Source organism: Cervus elaphus, chromosome 10 (genome assembly GCF_910594005.1).
Source record: "Cervus elaphus chromosome 10, mCerEla1.1, whole genome shotgun sequence".
Lineage (NCBI taxonomy): Eukaryota > Metazoa > Chordata > Mammalia > Artiodactyla > Cervidae > Cervus > Cervus elaphus.
The window spans coordinates 49,857,518-49,875,453 of NC_057824.1; the positions used below are offsets into that span (position 1 = coordinate 49,857,518).

At 46.1% G+C, this 17,936-nt stretch overlaps 1 protein-coding gene across 9 annotated transcripts in view; it reads right to left on the reverse strand.

The window, feature by feature from the left end:
• The window catches only part of STAG3 (stromal antigen 3), a 27,732-nt gene continuing 9,796 nt past the window's right edge, over positions 1–17,936 (reverse strand). For 5 of the 9 annotated variants that reach the window (XM_043915171.1, XM_043915172.1, XM_043915169.1 and 2 more), the window contains 26 exons: positions 14,673–14,746; positions 13,626–13,749; positions 13,036–13,134; positions 12,748–12,827; positions 12,314–12,421; positions 11,953–12,067; positions 11,695–11,800; positions 11,411–11,514; positions 11,097–11,189; positions 10,898–10,987; positions 10,442–10,642; positions 10,251–10,321; positions 10,031–10,118; positions 9,491–9,571; positions 9,312–9,419; positions 9,001–9,169; positions 8,757–8,893; positions 7,914–8,015; positions 7,255–7,403; positions 6,867–6,995; positions 6,610–6,767; positions 2,395–2,569; positions 2,043–2,144; positions 1,656–1,734; positions 589–648; positions 1–351 (listed from right to left, as the gene is read on the reverse strand). In XM_043915171.1, coding sequence (XP_043771106.1) covers positions 319–351; positions 589–648; positions 1,656–1,734; positions 2,043–2,144; positions 2,395–2,569; positions 6,610–6,767; positions 6,867–6,995; positions 7,255–7,403; positions 7,914–8,015; positions 8,757–8,893; positions 9,001–9,169; positions 9,312–9,419; positions 9,491–9,571; positions 10,031–10,118; positions 10,251–10,321; positions 10,442–10,642; positions 10,898–10,987; positions 11,097–11,189; positions 11,411–11,514; positions 11,695–11,800; positions 11,953–12,067; positions 12,314–12,421; positions 12,748–12,827; positions 13,036–13,134; positions 13,626–13,749; positions 14,673–14,746 — 2,835 coding nt within the window. In that variant the 3' untranslated portion in view covers positions 1–318. Of the gene's footprint in view, positions 372–588; positions 649–1,655; positions 1,735–2,042; positions 2,145–2,394; positions 2,570–6,609; positions 6,768–6,866; positions 6,996–7,254; positions 7,404–7,913; positions 8,016–8,756; positions 8,894–9,000; positions 9,170–9,311; positions 9,420–9,490; positions 9,572–10,030; positions 10,119–10,250; positions 10,322–10,441; positions 10,643–10,897; positions 10,988–11,096; positions 11,190–11,410; positions 11,515–11,694; positions 11,801–11,952; positions 12,068–12,313; positions 12,422–12,747; positions 12,828–13,035; positions 13,135–13,625; positions 13,750–14,672; positions 14,747–17,936 lie in introns of all 9 variants that reach the window. The other 4 variants (XM_043915174.1, XM_043915175.1, XM_043915176.1 and 1 more) reach the window with 4 other exon arrangements.

Here is a 17,936-nt window from a genome sequence, read left to right on the forward strand (position 1 = left end):
TGCAACTGACTCATACATGTTTATTGAGCTAAATCAATAGGGCACAAAAGAAGCTCAGAAACTTTCCCACAATACAGAAAAAATTATGGGCTCCTTATTTTCAACACAGGTGTGCGGTGCCCCTCTCCACGACCAAGGTAACGCCCCCCCCCAACCCCCGCCTCCAAACAGCAGAAAATAGGCACTCTGCTCAAACAGAGGGACGGAGCCCCAGGAAGGACAGGCCAGGGTAGCAAGGCACAGCCCACCTCTTTCCCCTCAGAGACCAGGGGTGGGGAAGTAATGATTCCTTTCATTCCATCTTCTGCTGGCCTTTTTCTAAGTGGTCATGTCGTGGAGATGGGGAAGGGCCTAGGGTTACATCAGAAATCCTGTAATGAGAAAGATAAAAGTAGAATACAGAGACCTAACAATGGACCAGGGGTCAAAGAGACAAAGGACATCGCAACGTCCTCCAGGTGACAAACTCTCCTTCTCTTCCCATACCACCCCTCCCCCAGGACATGCTAAAGCCCCTGGCAACTGAGACGGCAGCCCAGGGCTGTGGCCTCTTGACCTGTTTCTGCAGTCTATTCTGGGGACGCTTACCTCAATGTTCAGCTCTGTAGAATCTAAAAGGTCCAGCCTGTGCTCACTGGAGGAGGAGGACTAGACAGAACAGGGTCAAATGTCAGAACAGTCCCTCACCATTCCCATCATCTGCAGACAACAGCAGAGGGGCCTTTCCCTCTCACGTGACAAATTTGAGGCCGAGTAGGTCCCTGAAGCAGCCAGGGAGGGCAGAGGAGCAAAGTTAAGAGTCAGGGCAGTGCCTCCTCTCCTGGCCTGCCAACTGAGACTTTCGTCTGCTCAGCTCTGGAACCAGAGATTGGGTTTCCCTGGGGGAACTTTAGGATTAAACACCTAACAGAGGTCCTGCTGTCTAGGCTCTGGGTGGAACATTTTGTCTGGTTTTGCCTTCAAGCACAAGACCCCTCCACTCCCCACCGCACTCCGCTGTGCCCGTTCCTCCTCAAGAGAGCAGAGAAAGGAGCGAACAGCAGCAGAAACACAATCCTCTTCTGTTTATAAGGTGCCTTCTCTCTGTATCTTGCGTAAAAGGTCCATTTTAGATGAGGCTGAGAGGGGTTATGGAGTTAACCTGGTAAAGTAGGGGAACCTAGGACTCCTATGAGACCTCCTCATTTGAATTCCATGTGCCTCCTACTGAACTGGCAGCACTTCCTCCTGCGGAAGCAGGCGGGCAAGGGCAGCCCTCCCAGGAGAGGAGGTCGGCTGAGCCTGTGCCGTGACAGGAGAGACTTGCTGCCAGGCTCCAAGCACTGGGTAACCTCCCATCTTTCTCTAGCTCAGGGCTCCCTTTAATTCTGGGGCAATTAAGAAACTAAATACTTACATGGGGATTGAGAATGGGAGTGTGGTTCCAGTCCTTTTTGGTACTTTACTTTTTTAAGAAGATATAGGGGAGAAATATTTTAAGTCCAAGCAAAGTGAACAGAAACTTACAAACCCTTCCTCTTTTATGACTCTTTCAAAAAGTCTGGGGCAGCTTCCAAGGACAAGGCATCATCAAGACAAAGGAGAATCACTCTAGGTTCTCTCCCTCGCATCTGCTTCCAATTCTAAAGGGAGCAGGGACTGTTGGGTCCACTCACCTTGCCTGAACCTTGCCACTCTTCACTTGAGTCATTCTGAATTTCGAATTCTTCTTCATCCTCTTCCATCAAGCTAAGCCTGGAAGCAGTGGCCAAGAGTAGAGGTTTTCAAGGACCCAAGAGTTTCTCAGGCACCCCCAGGGGAATGGGGAAGCGGGGGCAGGGCAGTAAGCAGACCAGGGGTCCAGATTCACACCCCTGCTCCCATCACAGAAGCTCTACTTCCATCCGTTTTATACACTAGGGCTCCACATGACACTGGAAGGAAGTGCTGTGTGGTTAAAACCAGCCCGGAAAGCACCAGCACAGCACCACTGATCCGGGAGAATCCCCTCGTAATGGGGGACAGACCTGAAGTGAAGACAGACGATGATGAGAAAAGCTCACCGGGTCAGCTGCTTGCCCAGACCAGAACCTGAAGGGTTGAGTGGAGTCTGGAAATGCTGTGGACTCAAGGACCTTGACCTTGGGTTGCCTAAAAGGTACAGGCTGTTGGGAATGAAGTTGGATCAGTGACAAGAGATAAAAATATAGGGTAAAAAGAGGAGGTAAAGTGGCCAGCATTAAAGCCAGCAGAAAGTTCAGAGTGGAGGGAAAAAGAGAAAATGAAAAGCTGAAAAAAGGGGAAAGGGCCTGGGAAGAATAAAGAATGAGGGGGTCCTGTGGCAGGGAACAACACAACAGAAACGGGGAGACACCAGACTGGGAAATCAGAGCCAAGTTTCCCCGGGGGACACACCCTTGGGGAAATGCCAATTCTGAGCTGCCGCCTTCTTCCATCTCCTCCGACGCCCCGAGGGGCTGCCCACTCTTCACAGCTGTGGAGGTGAGGGTAGGTGTGGCTGGGATGCTGTTCGGCTGTAGGCTTTCCTCCTGGGATGCAGAGACGTCCTCTCTGTGCCGCCTGGAGGGCCCTGCAAGCAGCAGAGGCACATGCTTACTGGAGACCAGGTACCACCAGACACTTCCGTTTTTCAAGACCTGCTCAGGATTTGGTAAGAAAAAGTTAAATAAGGCGGCAATGGAAAATCTAGATAGTCTCATTACGACATGACTAAAACTGAGCACAGCCCTACGTACTAAAATGTAGGGTTTATAGGACTGTATCAAGGGCTTGTCCAGGAGAGATTCATACATACCTTAGAAAACAAGATGGAAAGAGACATACATTCCACAGATAAACAGTAATATACAAACACAAATGTGAGAGAGGGCTGGAGTCCCTGAGATTGAGAGGTCTCATTTAATCAATGAAGAAATCTGAGATTCCATTCATTCAAGGTTTTTGTAGTGAGAAAAAGTTTAGAATGGCCTGAAACTAGGCAGGAAGCATGAGAGTTAAGGAGAAACAGAAAAATGAAAGACTGGATTTTCTAAAAGCCAGAAAAAAAATGAAATGACTGTAATGTCAGCATAGTTCTAATATGAAGGGTAAGAGGAAGACCTGGGGCTCAAAATATAAATCTCTTATAGAGATTGAGGAAGGCAGAGGAGAAAGAAGCCAAAATGTTTAGAAAACCCAGGTAATGCTATTTTAAAACATAAGTCAAATGGATATTAGTATTTATCAACTGGAAATACTCATATCCCCATTGTCTCCCTCCCCACAGCCTTGTCTGCACCCTGAAACCAGTAACCGGAGAGTGAGCTGCTTCTGGTGTAAGCAGAACATTCCCTAAACAGGGAAGAGCCACACCTGTGAGCTTGTCTTCCCAGAGAATAAACCTGAGCCCCCATGTGACTCCTAATCTCCCAGCCTATTTAACTGGTGTAATGTCCAAGGATTCAGCCTAGGACCTCTCCCCATCTCCATCCTTAGTGGCTTTCTTAGCCCTTCAGGTTCATGACTTTAAGTACCAATTCCTACATCTATCTCAAGCTTCTGCCTTCCCCCCTGCACGCCAGACTCCTGTCTCCAGCATCTCCACCTGTAACATACCGAAGTCCTGGTCTCACAGACTTCCCCATCTCAGCTGCTATCAACTCCAATCTTCCAATGTTAGGCCCAAACCCTTGGAGTCATCCTCAACTCCTTTCTCATATTTTACATTCTTTCTTATTATGAGGCTCTATTAGTGATAGCTTGGAAAATTGTCCAGAGTCTGGTCACTTCTCACATCTGCCTCTCCCCAGTTCACTAGCTCCCGCCTGTCTGGGCCCGTACAGCAGCCTCCTCAGCAGTTCTTTGCCTTCAAGCCCTGCCTCTCCTTCAGTCAGTTCTCCACACAGCACCCAGGAGCCCCTTAAAACATAAGGCGGATCCTGTCACTCCTCTGCTCAAATCCCTAATGTTTACCCACTTCACTCTGAGTAAAAGCCAGAGTCTTTATTCTGACCCATGCTTGGGACCCCGACAAACTCTTTGGTCCTGTATCCTACACAGTCTCCACTCAGCAATACTGGCCTTCTTAGCTATTCCTTGAACAAGCCAGAGACATCCCACCATGGCCTCTGGACCACTTGCACCCGCCTGTCTGCTACTCCCTTAGCTGCCCCTTTTTTTAACTTTTTGGCTGTGTTGTATGTGGGATCTTAGTCTTCGACCAGGGATTGAACCCACAGCCCCTGCATTGAAAGCACAGAGTCTTAACCACTGGACCGCCAGGTTAAGTCCTCGTCTGCCATTCTGATGTACACCAGGCACCCCTCTCACTTTCTCCAGTTTTTGCCCTGCATTCACACTCTCTGTGGCTTTCCCTGATTACTTTTTGTAAGACTGCAGTCCCTACCTCCCCAGTATTTCCCCACCCTCTTCCACAGCACATTACTATCTGACAGTATTCCAAAGAAAGCTCACTCCTGCATTCCAAGCACAACTGAATGCAAGGTGCCAATGAACAATGGAACCAATTTTTTCAGTTTTATCCTAACTTTACAAACCCTCTGTTTTAGGCAAACCAATCTATATATTCATGTGCTTTGGCAAACACTGACCTCTTTTGCTTGTGCTATTCTGCTAGTTCATGGTACTTATTTTCTTTCTCTGCTCAGCTTATATAAATCTTACCCATTTTTCAAGATCTAGCTTAAATACCATCTTCTTGATAAAGACTTCATAGATCAACTGAACATAAAATGATACCTTTCTTCTCTGAATTCTATAGCAGTCATCTGTGAAACCCCGGGGAAGTTATCACTTACTGGTGACTTCACAGCTCAGATTTTCTATAAATGTATTTTCTTTCTTTTCTATTAGATGGTAAGCTGCTTGAGAATCTGTCATGGCCTCTAAAACACCTAATACAATATCTTGCACATGGTAGGTCCTTAACAAGTATTACTTTACTGATTAAAAGCAGAGTTTCCTGGTGGTATGAAAGATAATTTTAGGTGGTATACAGAAGACCTTAAAAGAATTCACACCATATTTCACACCACACACAAAAATTAACTAAAAATGGATCACAGACCTAAATGTATTAGTTAAAATTAGAAAACTCTCAGAAGAAAACACAGGAATAGATTTTTGTGACTTTAGATTAAGCAAGTTTCTTAAGATATGACATCAAAAGCACAAACAATGGAGAAGGCCCTGGCAACCCACTCCACATTCTTGCCTGGAGAACCCGATGGACAGAGGAGCCTGGCAGGCTTCAGTGCATGAGGTCGCAAAGTATCACACTACTAAAGTGACTTAGTTTGCACCTTCAAAAAAAAAAAAAAGGCACAAACAAAAAAACAGGTAAGTTGAATTTCATCAAAATTAAGAACTTTTGTTATTTCAAGGACACCATCAAGAAAATGAAAAGACAACAAAAAATGGGAGAAATTTTTTCTGTATATCTGATAAGAGACAACGCAACAATAAAAAAAGACAACCCTATTTTTAAATGAGCAAAGAATTTGAACAGATATTTCTCTAAAGAAGATATACAAATAGCCAATAAGCATGTGAAAAGATGCTCAACAGTATTAGTACTTAAGGAAATACAAATTTAAGCTACAATGGATGAGATACCAATTCACAGTCACTAAGAGATGGATAAAATCAAAGACAAGTGTTGGCATGTAGAGAAACTGGGGCCCTGTCAATTTCTGTAGGAACTGCAAAACAATGTAGGCACTTTGGAAAACAGTTTGGTAGTTCCTCATAAAGTTACACATAAGAGTTACCATATAATCCAGCAATTTCTCTAAAGAGAAGTGAAATCCTACATCCATGCAAAAGCTTACACATTAATGTTCACAGTAGTATCATGTGTTAACACAAAGTTGAAACAACCTAAGTATCAATTAACTGATGAATGGATAAAATGACATATCCATACAAATGGAATATTATTCAGCCATGGAAAGTTATGACGTACTGATAAACGCTAAGAATGGATGAACCCTAAAAAATGTTCATTAGAAGAAGACACAGGTCACAGACTATGATTCCAGTTACATAAAATGTCTACAATAAGCAAACCCAGAGACAAGAAATAGGTAACTATACTGCCTAGACCTGGGGGAATGGGGTATGACTACCAGTATTTTAAAATGTACACTAGAAAACAAACTTACACCTCAGATTTGTGATTTCTAGGGTATTATCACAAGATGAAACTATATTTGAAAAAAATCACTTTAAAGAAAAAAAACTTATGTAAATATAACAGATAATGATCTGAAGACTATAAAAATCATGAAGACTATAAAATGTTTAAAAATTGCAAAATAACAATATAAGATGTCAACAAAAGGCATCATAAATGTACAGATTTTTTTAGTTCAACCTTTGGTTTTATCATGAGTTTCTATTTAATTTTTCATAGAAGTTGGCTATTATTACTTGGCTAGATAAACCTTGAAGAAAATGAGTAGCCTTGATGATAGTAGGGGCTCCATGAATATTTATTTGACCAAACTCAAGACTCTGAAAGAGGCAAAAGACCATATGCTGCTTCACTAAGCAGTGGCAATCAAGGCAGTAGCACTGAGCACCCTGACACCCACATTCATAGCACTTTACCTTCAACTCGCCTCTTCTTGGAGCGGGGGTAGCCCTGAGGGCTGACCTCTGCCGTGTTCTCTCCAGGGCTGAGAGAGTGGCAGTAGGTGGTGACTGGACCCCAGGGACGACCAGGTGCCTGGGAGACACGCTGCAGACACTTTTCCAGGTAGGACAGTCTAAGAAAGAGGCGGGATGGAGCCTGGCTGAAGTGGTCACAGCCCTCACCACACCCTTCCTCTCTCACCCACATCTTTATCCACCCACCCCTAACTTACAGCAGCTGCTTGTCCTGATGGAAGAGTCGGGGGGAGAACTCCGAAAGGAGCTCCAGGAATGCCAGATTTGGGGGCTGACTGGAGGAGCCAGCTGGAGGAAGCTCAGACAAGGAGAACTTGATGCCTTCCCTTGGTTGAGCAGAATCGTTTTAGGAAGACAGGCCCCTCCCAACTCTCTCCCAGGGCTGAGGCATCCTGTCCACGTGCTTCTTCCTCCCCCTGGACCCAGCCTGTTGCACAGGGATACCTGCTCACCCACGTGACTGCTACTCTTGGACCTGATGACCCTCCCTCTGAGACCTCACTCCCAGCTGATCCTGTACACAGCCTCTGGCGCAGCCCTCTCTGGAAGATTCGAGTACCTTGCTTTCCACCAATACTTCCTTACTTGTGTAGCATGACCACAAGGTCACGGTTCTGTAGCTGCTGGGGTCCAAAGCTCAAGGCAAATCTCCTGGCCAGGTCCCTCATCTCGATGAAAGCTGGAAGCTCATTCAGGCCCTGGGGCCCTTGTTCCTGCAGCAGTTCTGTGTATAACTGTCCAGGAGACAGGGCACATGTGGGGAGGGAGGAACAAGATAGAACAAGCAAGTACTGCAATCCCTTCTCTGTCCAGAAATGCTAAAGGGCTTGGGACACCATCTGCTGTTTTTACTTCCTTTCCTCTGAGGACACTGACCCTATTCCTGACTGCCTTGCACCAGACAAGACTTCACCATGCTCTGTAACAATAAATTAAAATGTCTGTAGTAACTGAAGGAGCTGAGAGACAACAGACTAGAAGAAAATTAGAAACTCCCTATCACTTTATTGTTGGTGCTCCCATGTGCTAACTCACACAGGAGTTCTATGGGATTGGGGTAGAAACTGCCCCGACAGTTAAAATAAATTACTTTTTATGGATCTACTAGTTATGAAGGAGACTGTCATGTGAAATAAAAGTCAAAGTAAGTTAGAAACTTCCTGCTCTGAAAGATCTCACGTTCTGAACAGCTAGGGGTAGGCCGCAGGGAGGGCGCAGAAGGCCTGAGGCCCCGCAGAAGGCACCTGCGTGAGGCTCAGCAGCAGGATCCGGGAGCAGTGACTTCGGTCCATCTGCCTCGCTCTAGTCAATGTTTCCTTGATAATGTCACCATAGTCATTGTAGAACTGACGGGAAGGAAGTAGAGAAACGATGTCGACCACAGGAAAGGACTGTTTCTGTTCTGGTTTTTTCTTCACAGCCCTAACTATTACCTCCTTCCAAAAGGACCTGAGGTAGGGAATATGAATCTAAGCATGAAACAACTCATACTAAACCACATCTCCAGCCAGCAGAGACAAAGCCCCAGAGAAATCATGGTTTAGGCAAATAATTAAGGGAAGAAACCCTGCCTGGAGTCCATTTCTTAGAGAAGAGTAGTAAACCTGCCAGAATACACTGTCTCTGCCCCTAGAACAGAAGCTCCAAGGAGCAGGAACTGTTGACTGTTTTGTTCACTGAGGAGCCCTTAGTGCCTGGGATACTAGGTGCTCAATAAATAGAAATCAACACAATGGTGGGTTGAGGAGACCAACGCAGGTATCTAGGTACCTTGGAAGGACTGAAGCCTCTTCTGTTCTTTTTATTCCCCTTCTTACATTACCCCATTCCACAGACTAGGCTCACAGAAATAAAAAAATTTCTGGACAGGAAGATTAAGGTATTTTCCCTCCAATGAATTTCTGCCTAACAGCTTTTTCTCCACAATTATTTACTACTAAGTCTCTTTGTCCCTTTATTCTAAACTACGGGCCTTCCCCCCGCTTTCCCTTTAAACTTGGTACCATCACTTCCCCCCACCCTTCCTGCAGCACTCCAGTGTCTGAGGTCCTGGGTCAGGCCGTGCTCTGCCTGGCACCCCACTGTACCTTGTTGTAGTGTTTGAAAACATCCGAGGCTGCATCCATCTCCAGCACCCCATAAAGCAACAGCTTGCAGAAGCCAGCCAGGAGGCGGCGCCGCTGGTGCAGCTGCTCAATCTGTAAGTGGTCCTCCTGGGAATGACCTGGCTCACCCCGAGGGCAGAGTGCAAACGTCAGAATCACAGTTCAGGCCTCCTGCCCTCCAACCTGAGGCAGGCCTGAGCCCCAAACCCTCCCTGAGCCCCAGTACCACTGCTCAGTTCCCCAGGCTGGATGAAGACGTGATCCATGAGGAAGCTGGCTAGCTCAGACTGCAGGGTGGCTTCAGGAATAAAGACAAGGGGCCTGAGGAACTCTCGTCCTCCTACAATCATCTGAGGGCTGAAGATGAGAAGCAGATCACTTAACAAGACAAAAGCCTGTCGGGGAAAAAAAGAATGCTTAAAAAGGACAGAAAATTGACCATGACAGAAATTATATTGCTAATTTCCCCTCAGAATGGGTTTCCTCAGACCATGGGAGCAGAGCTACAGACGACACGCATCCTTGACAAACGCTCACCTGCTCCTGGATCTCAGAATCCACATCTGAGAGGCAGCTCTGGCAGAGTTCACAGAAGGCCACCATCCTGCCCTTCAAACCCAACAGCTGCTTCTGTGGAGACAATGACTTCAGGGGGAAGGAATGAAGGAAGACACTGGTACTCCATTCCTCTTCCCCCTCCTCAGACCCATATTCACCTGGGAAGCATCTGATCCAGAAATGTGGGTTAGTGTCCAAAGAATGGAAAAATAGACAAGGGTCAAGGCTGGCAGGGTCACCTAAGAACCACATGTTAAAAAGCAAAGGTCAGGAGAGTAACGGGCAGGTGGGGAGAGACACAGACAGGCAGATACACATGAAGGAATGAAGAAAAAAGCAGACCAGAGAGAGTGAGATGAGGAGAGACCTACGTCCTTTTCTGGTGAGGAAAAAAGTGATTCTGGACAGTCTTCAGAGGAATTCTATCCTGAGCAGGAATGCCATCTTTTCCTGATTTAAAGTCTCCTATAATCCCTCAATATTATCCTTGCCTCCCCAGAAGCCAGAGAGAATGACTGTTTTTAGGTGCTAGAAAAGTACATTCACCTTCCCAGAGGGGGACAGAAGGAGCCACACACATGATGGAGCTCGCTCTCATCCACTCCACATCCCTGGGACTGGAACCACCTGCAAGGTGGCCACCGAGGACGCGGGGCCCTTTAAACACCTGCTTCCACATTTCCAACTTGTCTACTTGCCTGGTGAGGAACCTCTCCTGTGTCCACAGCCTTTCGGAGGAGTTGGTAGCAGGGCTCATAAAGCTCCCAGCGGGTTAGGTCGTGGGCACTGTTTGGGGGGAGGGGGTCGGGGGCGGGAAGAGGGAAATGTTACATGGAACAGAACAGAACAGAACAAACAGGCATCCACCCCACAGACACTGGCAGCAACAGAAGCGGGAGCAGGAGGGGAGCTGCTCACTTGTAGAAGGCAGAGAGGCGCTTCAGAGTGGCTGCCAGACTGTACACCTCATCCTCATCTAGAAAGGACGACTGAGGAAGAAAGGAGGTCCATGTGGCATTTCCCCGAGAACTTGCGGATCCACACCCCCATATCTTGTGGCCTTTCCCACACAGGTCTGGAGAGTCCTGTCACACAGCCCTACTTCCAACCTGAAGCAGTTCTTCAAGCTCCTGTTGGAAGCGGTCGGTCAGGAGATCCACCAGCTGGCTGCGCGCAAAGTCCACCCGGCTGAAGAACGTGAACTCAGGATTACACAGCAGGTAGAGGGCGTGAGCGCCAGCCTCAAGCACTGCGGGCTCCGCGTGTTTCACCACCACCTCCTGGAGCTGCTGCAGGAGCAGCTCCAGGTGCTGAGAGAGAAAAGGTGGGAGAAGACAGTGTCGTGGGGGAGCTGGGGAAGAGAACTCCTCCTGAGGGGACTAGAGACGGGGAGAAAGGAAACAGCATTGACATTAAGCTTCAAGGATAAGATGCCTGAGAGAGGGAAGGCTTATTGGTTTTTCTAGAATCCATGTCCTTAAGAAAAACCAGGTACTGGCAGTAGAATCTTTGGCTCTAGGACAAAAGCAGCAAGGAAGAGGGAATGTGTCGTCTTCTCCCCTCACTTTCTCCAAGCGCCTGGTACAGTAGATGTTGAGGTCGAAGTAGTTGAGAAGCTGCAGCAGGGGAGCCACCTTCTCTGCATCAGCTGAGAACTGCGGTGATTGAGAGGGAAGCCTGCTTATAACCTGCCACACTGCTCATTTCGAGGCCACTTCCTTCCACCCTCTCTTTCCCAGAGGCTGAGCGATGAGGCACCTCTACCTTGGCCAGGAGCTGGGGGAGCAGGGGGATGAGGTGCTCAGTCAGCTTCACCTTGTCGTTGGCTTGGATCTTACGTTCTTTTGGGGTTAAGCCCTGAAATTAGTCATTTGGGGATGGGGGAAAGGTGTATGTATGTGTATTCCTCTGCCTGATAATCTTATCTTCCTAGGAAGATAAGCAGCTCCCTTCAGATTTCTTTTGCTAGAAGTGGAATTCTTTGAGAGGCAGAGGAAGGAGCACCCTAACCTAAGACTCGAGGGTAAGGACAGACAGTACCTGCCAACAACCCTCAGCCCGCGCCCCTCACGCTGTACCTTCCTCCCCGTGGCCCGTCCCACAGGCGGGTGGCCCTCTGAAGCTTGCCGGACACTGGACACCAGGATTTCTACCAGCGTGCTCTCCTGTGCATCGCCCAGGTCTGGGTGGGCAGGAGGACAGAAAACAGATTCATAGACTAGCCACCCCCGATCCCTAAGAACCCCCTCCATCGCCCCCACCAACCATGACCTATGCCTTTTACAAGTCAGGAGAGCAATCTCTCCTGGTTTCCTACAAGGAGGGGAGAGGTCCCCTTCCCTGGCTACCAGCTGGTACACACTCTGGTCCTTCTCCAGCAGCAGGCTTGTCAGACTCTCCCAGTCCTTCAGCAGAGGCCCCGCACAGTCCCACAGGCTGTCAACTAAGTATGCGGCGTGGTCATGGAGCTGTGGGAGCAGGTAGATATTAAGTCACCAAAGCCACATGTTAACATGCTAGAAGTGGCTCCCGATGAATCATTTCTCCCCTTCCTGTAGAGCCAGCTCCCATCCTTCTCTACCTGCACATCTTAGCACAACAGCTCCTTTCCATACATCACCTCACTCTCCACAAAAAAGGACAGCAGAAGGTAGAAGAAAGTCCTCTGAGCACGTGGACTTCGGCGTCGCTCTCTCCCGCCCACTGCTCTTGTCTCACACTCAGGGTAGAAGAGCCTGGTAGAAGGGACACAGGGAAAGGGCACAGCACAGGAGAAAGGAAGGAGTACAAGTTACCTTGGAGGGAGAGGATTAAAAGAGAAAGAGACACAGAGCTAAGGCAAGTCTCAAGGAACTGAGGAGGGAAGGAGACACCAAGGGAGACTAATGGGTTGGGGAGAGGAGCTTAGAGCAGCAGCAGATAATGGCGAGAAACCAAGAGAAGATGGTGTTAAAGAAACAAACAAAAGGAGCCCCGCTCACTTCCAGTACAGAAACTCCCCTGCAGCAGAGGCCAGGGCTCTGTTAGAGGCGTACACAACAGGGTAGATGCTCTCACAGTCTGCATCTGTCAGCACCCCTTCCATGCTCCTGCCGGGAGAAAAGCAGAACGAGCAGGTGGATGTGGACGTTGTCCTCCGGCACAACTAAGGTTATAAACAAGGCAGAGCCAACAAGGACTGACTCACAAAGAACCTGCAGACAGACGGATGGGAGACAGGGGTGGATGGAGAGTTAGAGAAGACGGGAAATTTCCCCCCTGGAGCTCTGGCAACTTGGGAATGATCTCTGTCTTTCAACCTGTACACAGACAAGAGTCAACCTACAATGGGCGGAGGGAGAGAGACTCTGGAAAGGGCCTGTCTGATACTGAAAAGATAACCCTGAGATGCCTCTCTCCACTTCCCAGGACTCACTTGAGGATAAGTATCAGCAACCTAACGGCCTCCACTGCCACGTCATACTCTCGGTCCATGACCATGGAAACCATCCGGTCCTGTAAGAAGGAGAACATCACTCATTACCTCCTTGTATCCATCCCCAAACACCATCCTCTTAGAATTTGAGAGATTCCTAAAGGGGGGGGTGTAGAAGCAGATACTGGGATAGCCACAGATACATAAAAGCAATAGAAGTGGAAAAATGAGGTGAGGAAATGGGAACCACAGACAGAGCCAAGCACAGGAGCACAGTCCTGATTTTACCTTAAAGCGGCTGGTAAAGAGCTCCAGGCGCGCAGTCAAGTCTTGGTTGCCATATAGCCCTTGCAGAGCCTTCAAGCACTTCAGACGCACGTCTCGATGCTACTGAGGAGAATGGAAATATGAATGACTCCTCCTCTACTTACCCCCACTGGATGTCCATACTTCCCTCTCAGATTGCTCATTCTGGGCCTGGGTGTCCTCTATATTGAAGACCCTGAGATGTCTCAAAGAGAATGAACGACTGTCTTCTCACTTAAAGCCCAAAATTCTCCTTTTCAGCAGAATCCAGCAATCCTGATTAAAAGGATCTTTTGGTTACCACCCCAGGACTTGTATTACCACCCTATCAATAACTTTCTTGCCTTTTCATAGGGAAAGTCTTTCTCCCCTCAACTCTGTTTTAAGGCATTTAATCTCCTAAATATACCAGTCTCTCCCCTAACTTCTCCTACCCTCCCCAGTACTAGGGGAGTTTTGAGGTTCAGCATCTTGATGAGTTCATCACTGATCACTAGTGAAACACCTAAGTGGTGAGATCAGGAAAAGCTGAAGCATCCTGGGGCAGGGAAGAGGACTGACTCAACTCTCACCTTATCATGCAGGGTCCAGCCAATATATTTTAAGTAGCTGTCAGTGAGGAAAGAGGTGCTGTAGCTCTGCATCCAAGACCCAATCTCCTCGATGCAGATAGCACGGATCTCAGGAAGGACATCCCTAGGCACAGAGACAAAACTGACCCTTTTCACCTTCTCTCCAAACTGACTTTCCATCCTAGCAGATATCTGTTTATCACAGAAGAGTCTATTTTCTTGACTAAACATCAAGTACTAGCCCTTTCACTTCCTCCTCCCAATGTAAATAAAATACATTAAAAAGTGAACAGTTCCCTTCTGTAACCAGTCATTAAAACTTATCTTCCATGCCCCTTTTAAAAACTGATTTTGGAATCTTAACTATCAGCCCAACTGTGTGTGTGGTGAACTGAGATAGAGCTGATGTACAACATAAGTTTCAGGTGTACAACAGTGATTCATAATTCTTAAAGATTATGTTTCATTTATTGTAAAATGATGGGTTATAGTCCCTATGTTGTACAACATATCCATGTGTGTGTGTTGATTCCACTTCAAGGAAAGATTAAATCAGTTGAAGGGTTCTGAAAAGGCAGAGGTTGAAATCTAGATAAGAGTGGGATACACTCCTTAACTTAATTCTACCAGCTGTTTACCCAGTATAAAACTCCCCTGTCTTTAGCACAGTGAAAGGCAGGGTGAAGTGGGCTGGGAAAAGGCCTGCAGAGCTGTAAACCCTCAGAAAGACCCTGCTTTTGGCTCTCTCCTCTTGTCCTCTCAAGGCTCAAGCCCCAGAAGATGGGGGAGGGGAGGTCTTGGGCAAAGTTGGAGCAGAACACTCATCAAAGCCTGATGCTCTTATCTTCCCTCCCAGAAGAATTTATACAATCCTTTGTAGGCAGGAATAAATTAAACCTTATTTGGAACATTTGTTAAAGAGTTTTTTCCCAGCTGTGTGAGCTGTGGGACTAACCAGATAACATGGTTAGGAGGGGACCTCGTTATTTCTACAGACTCTGTAACTGAGGACCCAGCTGCTTCAATGAGAGGAGCCCAGTAACTCACCTGTACCGATGTACAAAGACACCCCTGAAAAGGGCATTCATCATCCCCTCAATCTCCTCTTGATGCTCTTGAAGCTGGAGGATGGGGAGGAACAGGTCAATCTCTCATGTTCCCCAACAGTTCAGGGCCACAAAAATATTAGAAAAATATGACATTCACCTGATTCCTATTAATTACAGGGCACAGTCTGAAGCTCTTGTATCCTATGTTCCCTTTTAAACCTTCTTTATTTTCAGGTCATTTGACTTTATTTCCCACATGTTAACAATACTTCTATCTCCCCAAATAACTTTTTTCTCCACATGAAAAATACACATCTATAAATAAGGTATGAAAGTTACAAACCACTTTCTCTCTTTCCTTTGAGGGTATGGACTAAATACCTTGGAAAAGAATATCACCTACTCATGCACATGTGATAGTGGATAGCCCAGTGAAGTCAGGCAGTCAGTAAGATACCTCTAAAATACAAAGCTGATGAGAAAGCTGGCGTTGGCAAATGAAAGTAATTAAGCTCATCAGTCTAAAGCAGAGAAAAAGAAAATGTAGCCAATAAGTTATCAGAATAGAAAAAGGTTAAACCTTCTAATTCTGGAAGAAGCTGTATAGTCAACTAATGCCTCAGAGATTTGTTTTAAAAGAGTAATATCCTTTCTGTGTCTTGTTATTTTGACCATCTTTGGCTATTCAGAGGTCCTAGCTGGTAGTTATACATGTTTTTTACGAACATCAATTGGGGAAATTTTTTTAATAAATGCAATTTGTTTGAGAAAAGAAATGGAACAAAAAAGGGAGAGAGAGAGAAGGAAGCAATTAGATCAGTGATTCTCAAATTGGGGTTCCCACAGGACTTTAGCAAAGTCTGAAGACAGTTTTGTTTATTACGACCTGGGTACTACCGCCACCTAGTGGATAGAGGCCAGGGATGCTGTGGGTTTGATCCCTGGGATGGGAAGATCCCCTGGGGGAGGAAATGGCAACCCACTCCAGTACTCTTGCCTGAAAAATCCCATGGACAGAGGAGTCTGTCAGGCTACAATCCATGGTGTTTCAAGGAGTTGGACACAACTGAGCACATATGCTGAAACAATGCCAGACTCCTAAATGGCACTGTTGAGAAACCCTAGATTAGATGTTATCTGTTACCCTAACAGGTAACAGGGAAGCAGAATTGCAAGGCGACATTCTTGAAGACAACTGGCCCAACTCAATAAATCAATATCCTGAGGGGAAAGTGGAGGCCGGGGCAGAGGTTCTGTACAAGATTAAAAGAGACTTAAGAAACACAAAAAGACCAAATGAAATGCACAGTCCTTAACTAAATCCTGGCTGGAATTAACCAAATATAAGAGGCATGGAAACAGTGAGAGATTTTATTTTCTTGGGCTCCAAAATCACTGCAGATGGTGACTGCAGCCATGAAATTAAAAGACGCTTACTCCTTGGAAGACTAGCTATGACCAACCTAGACAGCATATTAAAAAGCCGAGACATTACTCTGCCAGCAAAGGTTCATCTAGTCAAAGCTATGGTTTTTCCAGCAGTCATGTATGGATGTGAGAGTTGGATTATAAAGCTGAGCGCAGAAGAACTGATGCTTTTGAACTGTGGTGTTGGAGAAGACTCTTGAGAGTCCCTTGGACTGCAAGGAGATCCAACCAGTCCATCCTAAAGGAGATCAGTCCTGAGTGTTCACTGGAAGAACTGATGCTGAAGCTGCAACTCCAATACTTTGGCCACCAAGAACTGACTCATTAGAAAAGACCCTGATGCTGAGAAAGATTGAAGAAAGGAGGAGAAGGGGATGACAGAGGATAAAATGGTTGGATGGCATCACTGACTCGATGGACATGAGTTTAAGCAAACTCCCAGAGTTGGTGATGGACAGAGAAGTCTGGCGTGCTGCAGTCCGTAGGGTCACAGAGTTGGACATGACTGAGCAACTGAACTGAACTGAAAAGGCATTTTGGGAACAAATGGAAAATTTTAAATAGGAGTTGAGATTAGAAAATATTAGGAAATCACTGTTAATGTTTTTGGATAAGAAAATAGTATTGGGATAATACATGAACATGTTTTTTAGAGGACATATTCAAATCTTTAGGTTAAAATATCCCCAGGTGGCGCTAGTGGTAAAGAATCCGCCTGCCAATGCAGAAGTTGCAAGAGATGCGGTTCGATCTCTGGGTTGGGAAGATCCCCTGGAGTAAGAAATGGAAACTGGCTCCAGTATTCTTGCCTGGAAATTCCCATGGACAGAGGAGCCTGGAGGGCTACAATCCATGGGGTCGCAGAGAATTGGACATGACTGAGCACACACACACACATCCACAATTTAGTAAAAAAAAAAATAGCAAGGAAAAAAAATAGATGAAGTATAGTGAAATACATGACTGAGTGACTGAACGAAATAATAGTTGTTAAATCTAGATAGTCCATATGTGGTGTTCATTCTACCAGTATTATCTTTTTGAACATTTGAAGATTTTCATATTTAAAGGAAAAGGAAAGAGGGAAGGAAGAAAGGTGGGTCCATCAATACCAAATTTTACGTAAGTCAAAAAGGGAGACTGAAAAAAGGCCATTGGCTATAGGGATTTAGAAGCTACTGGTTTGGAGAGAACAATTTGAAAGAAAAAAATGGGGATAGAAGCTAGGTAGCAAAAAGGATTCAGTTGGATATTAAGGAAGTAAGGAAATACTAAAAGGATAGAAATGGAGTAACTTATAGAGAAGGATTAAGGATAGACTCAAACGCTTACATACATTTATAACTGGAGAGAGGAAACCAGTGGGGAGGGAGAAATTAAAGAAAGTAAAACTACAACTGATGAAGCAAGAGCCAGAGAAGTCCAAATAAAACAATCACACGACTGTATATAAGATTTGAAACAGACTTAACATATACACAGTTTAAGATCACATTGACAGTGAAAATAGCAAAAGAGAATCCGGGAAGTAAAACGTTCCCTCCTCTAATGATTTAGTGTGGAAGAGATCTTTGATGAGAGCTGGAAAACGGTCAGTTGGCAGAGTTAGACATGGTGAGTCCTGCCAACCTCATGGTTGGGGAGGTCTCAGATACTCTGGAGAAGTGAGGGGAAAATCAGTGTTAAGTCTCATGACATACACAACTGTTTGAAGGTTTACACAGTGTAAGAGATTTTGTTGGGAGTTATGTCCTCTGGTGGTCTTCTTCAGGTTTAAAAGGAATCAAAGCAAGTACCTACTATGTGCCTAGGTAGGCAATTTACTCGTCTCATT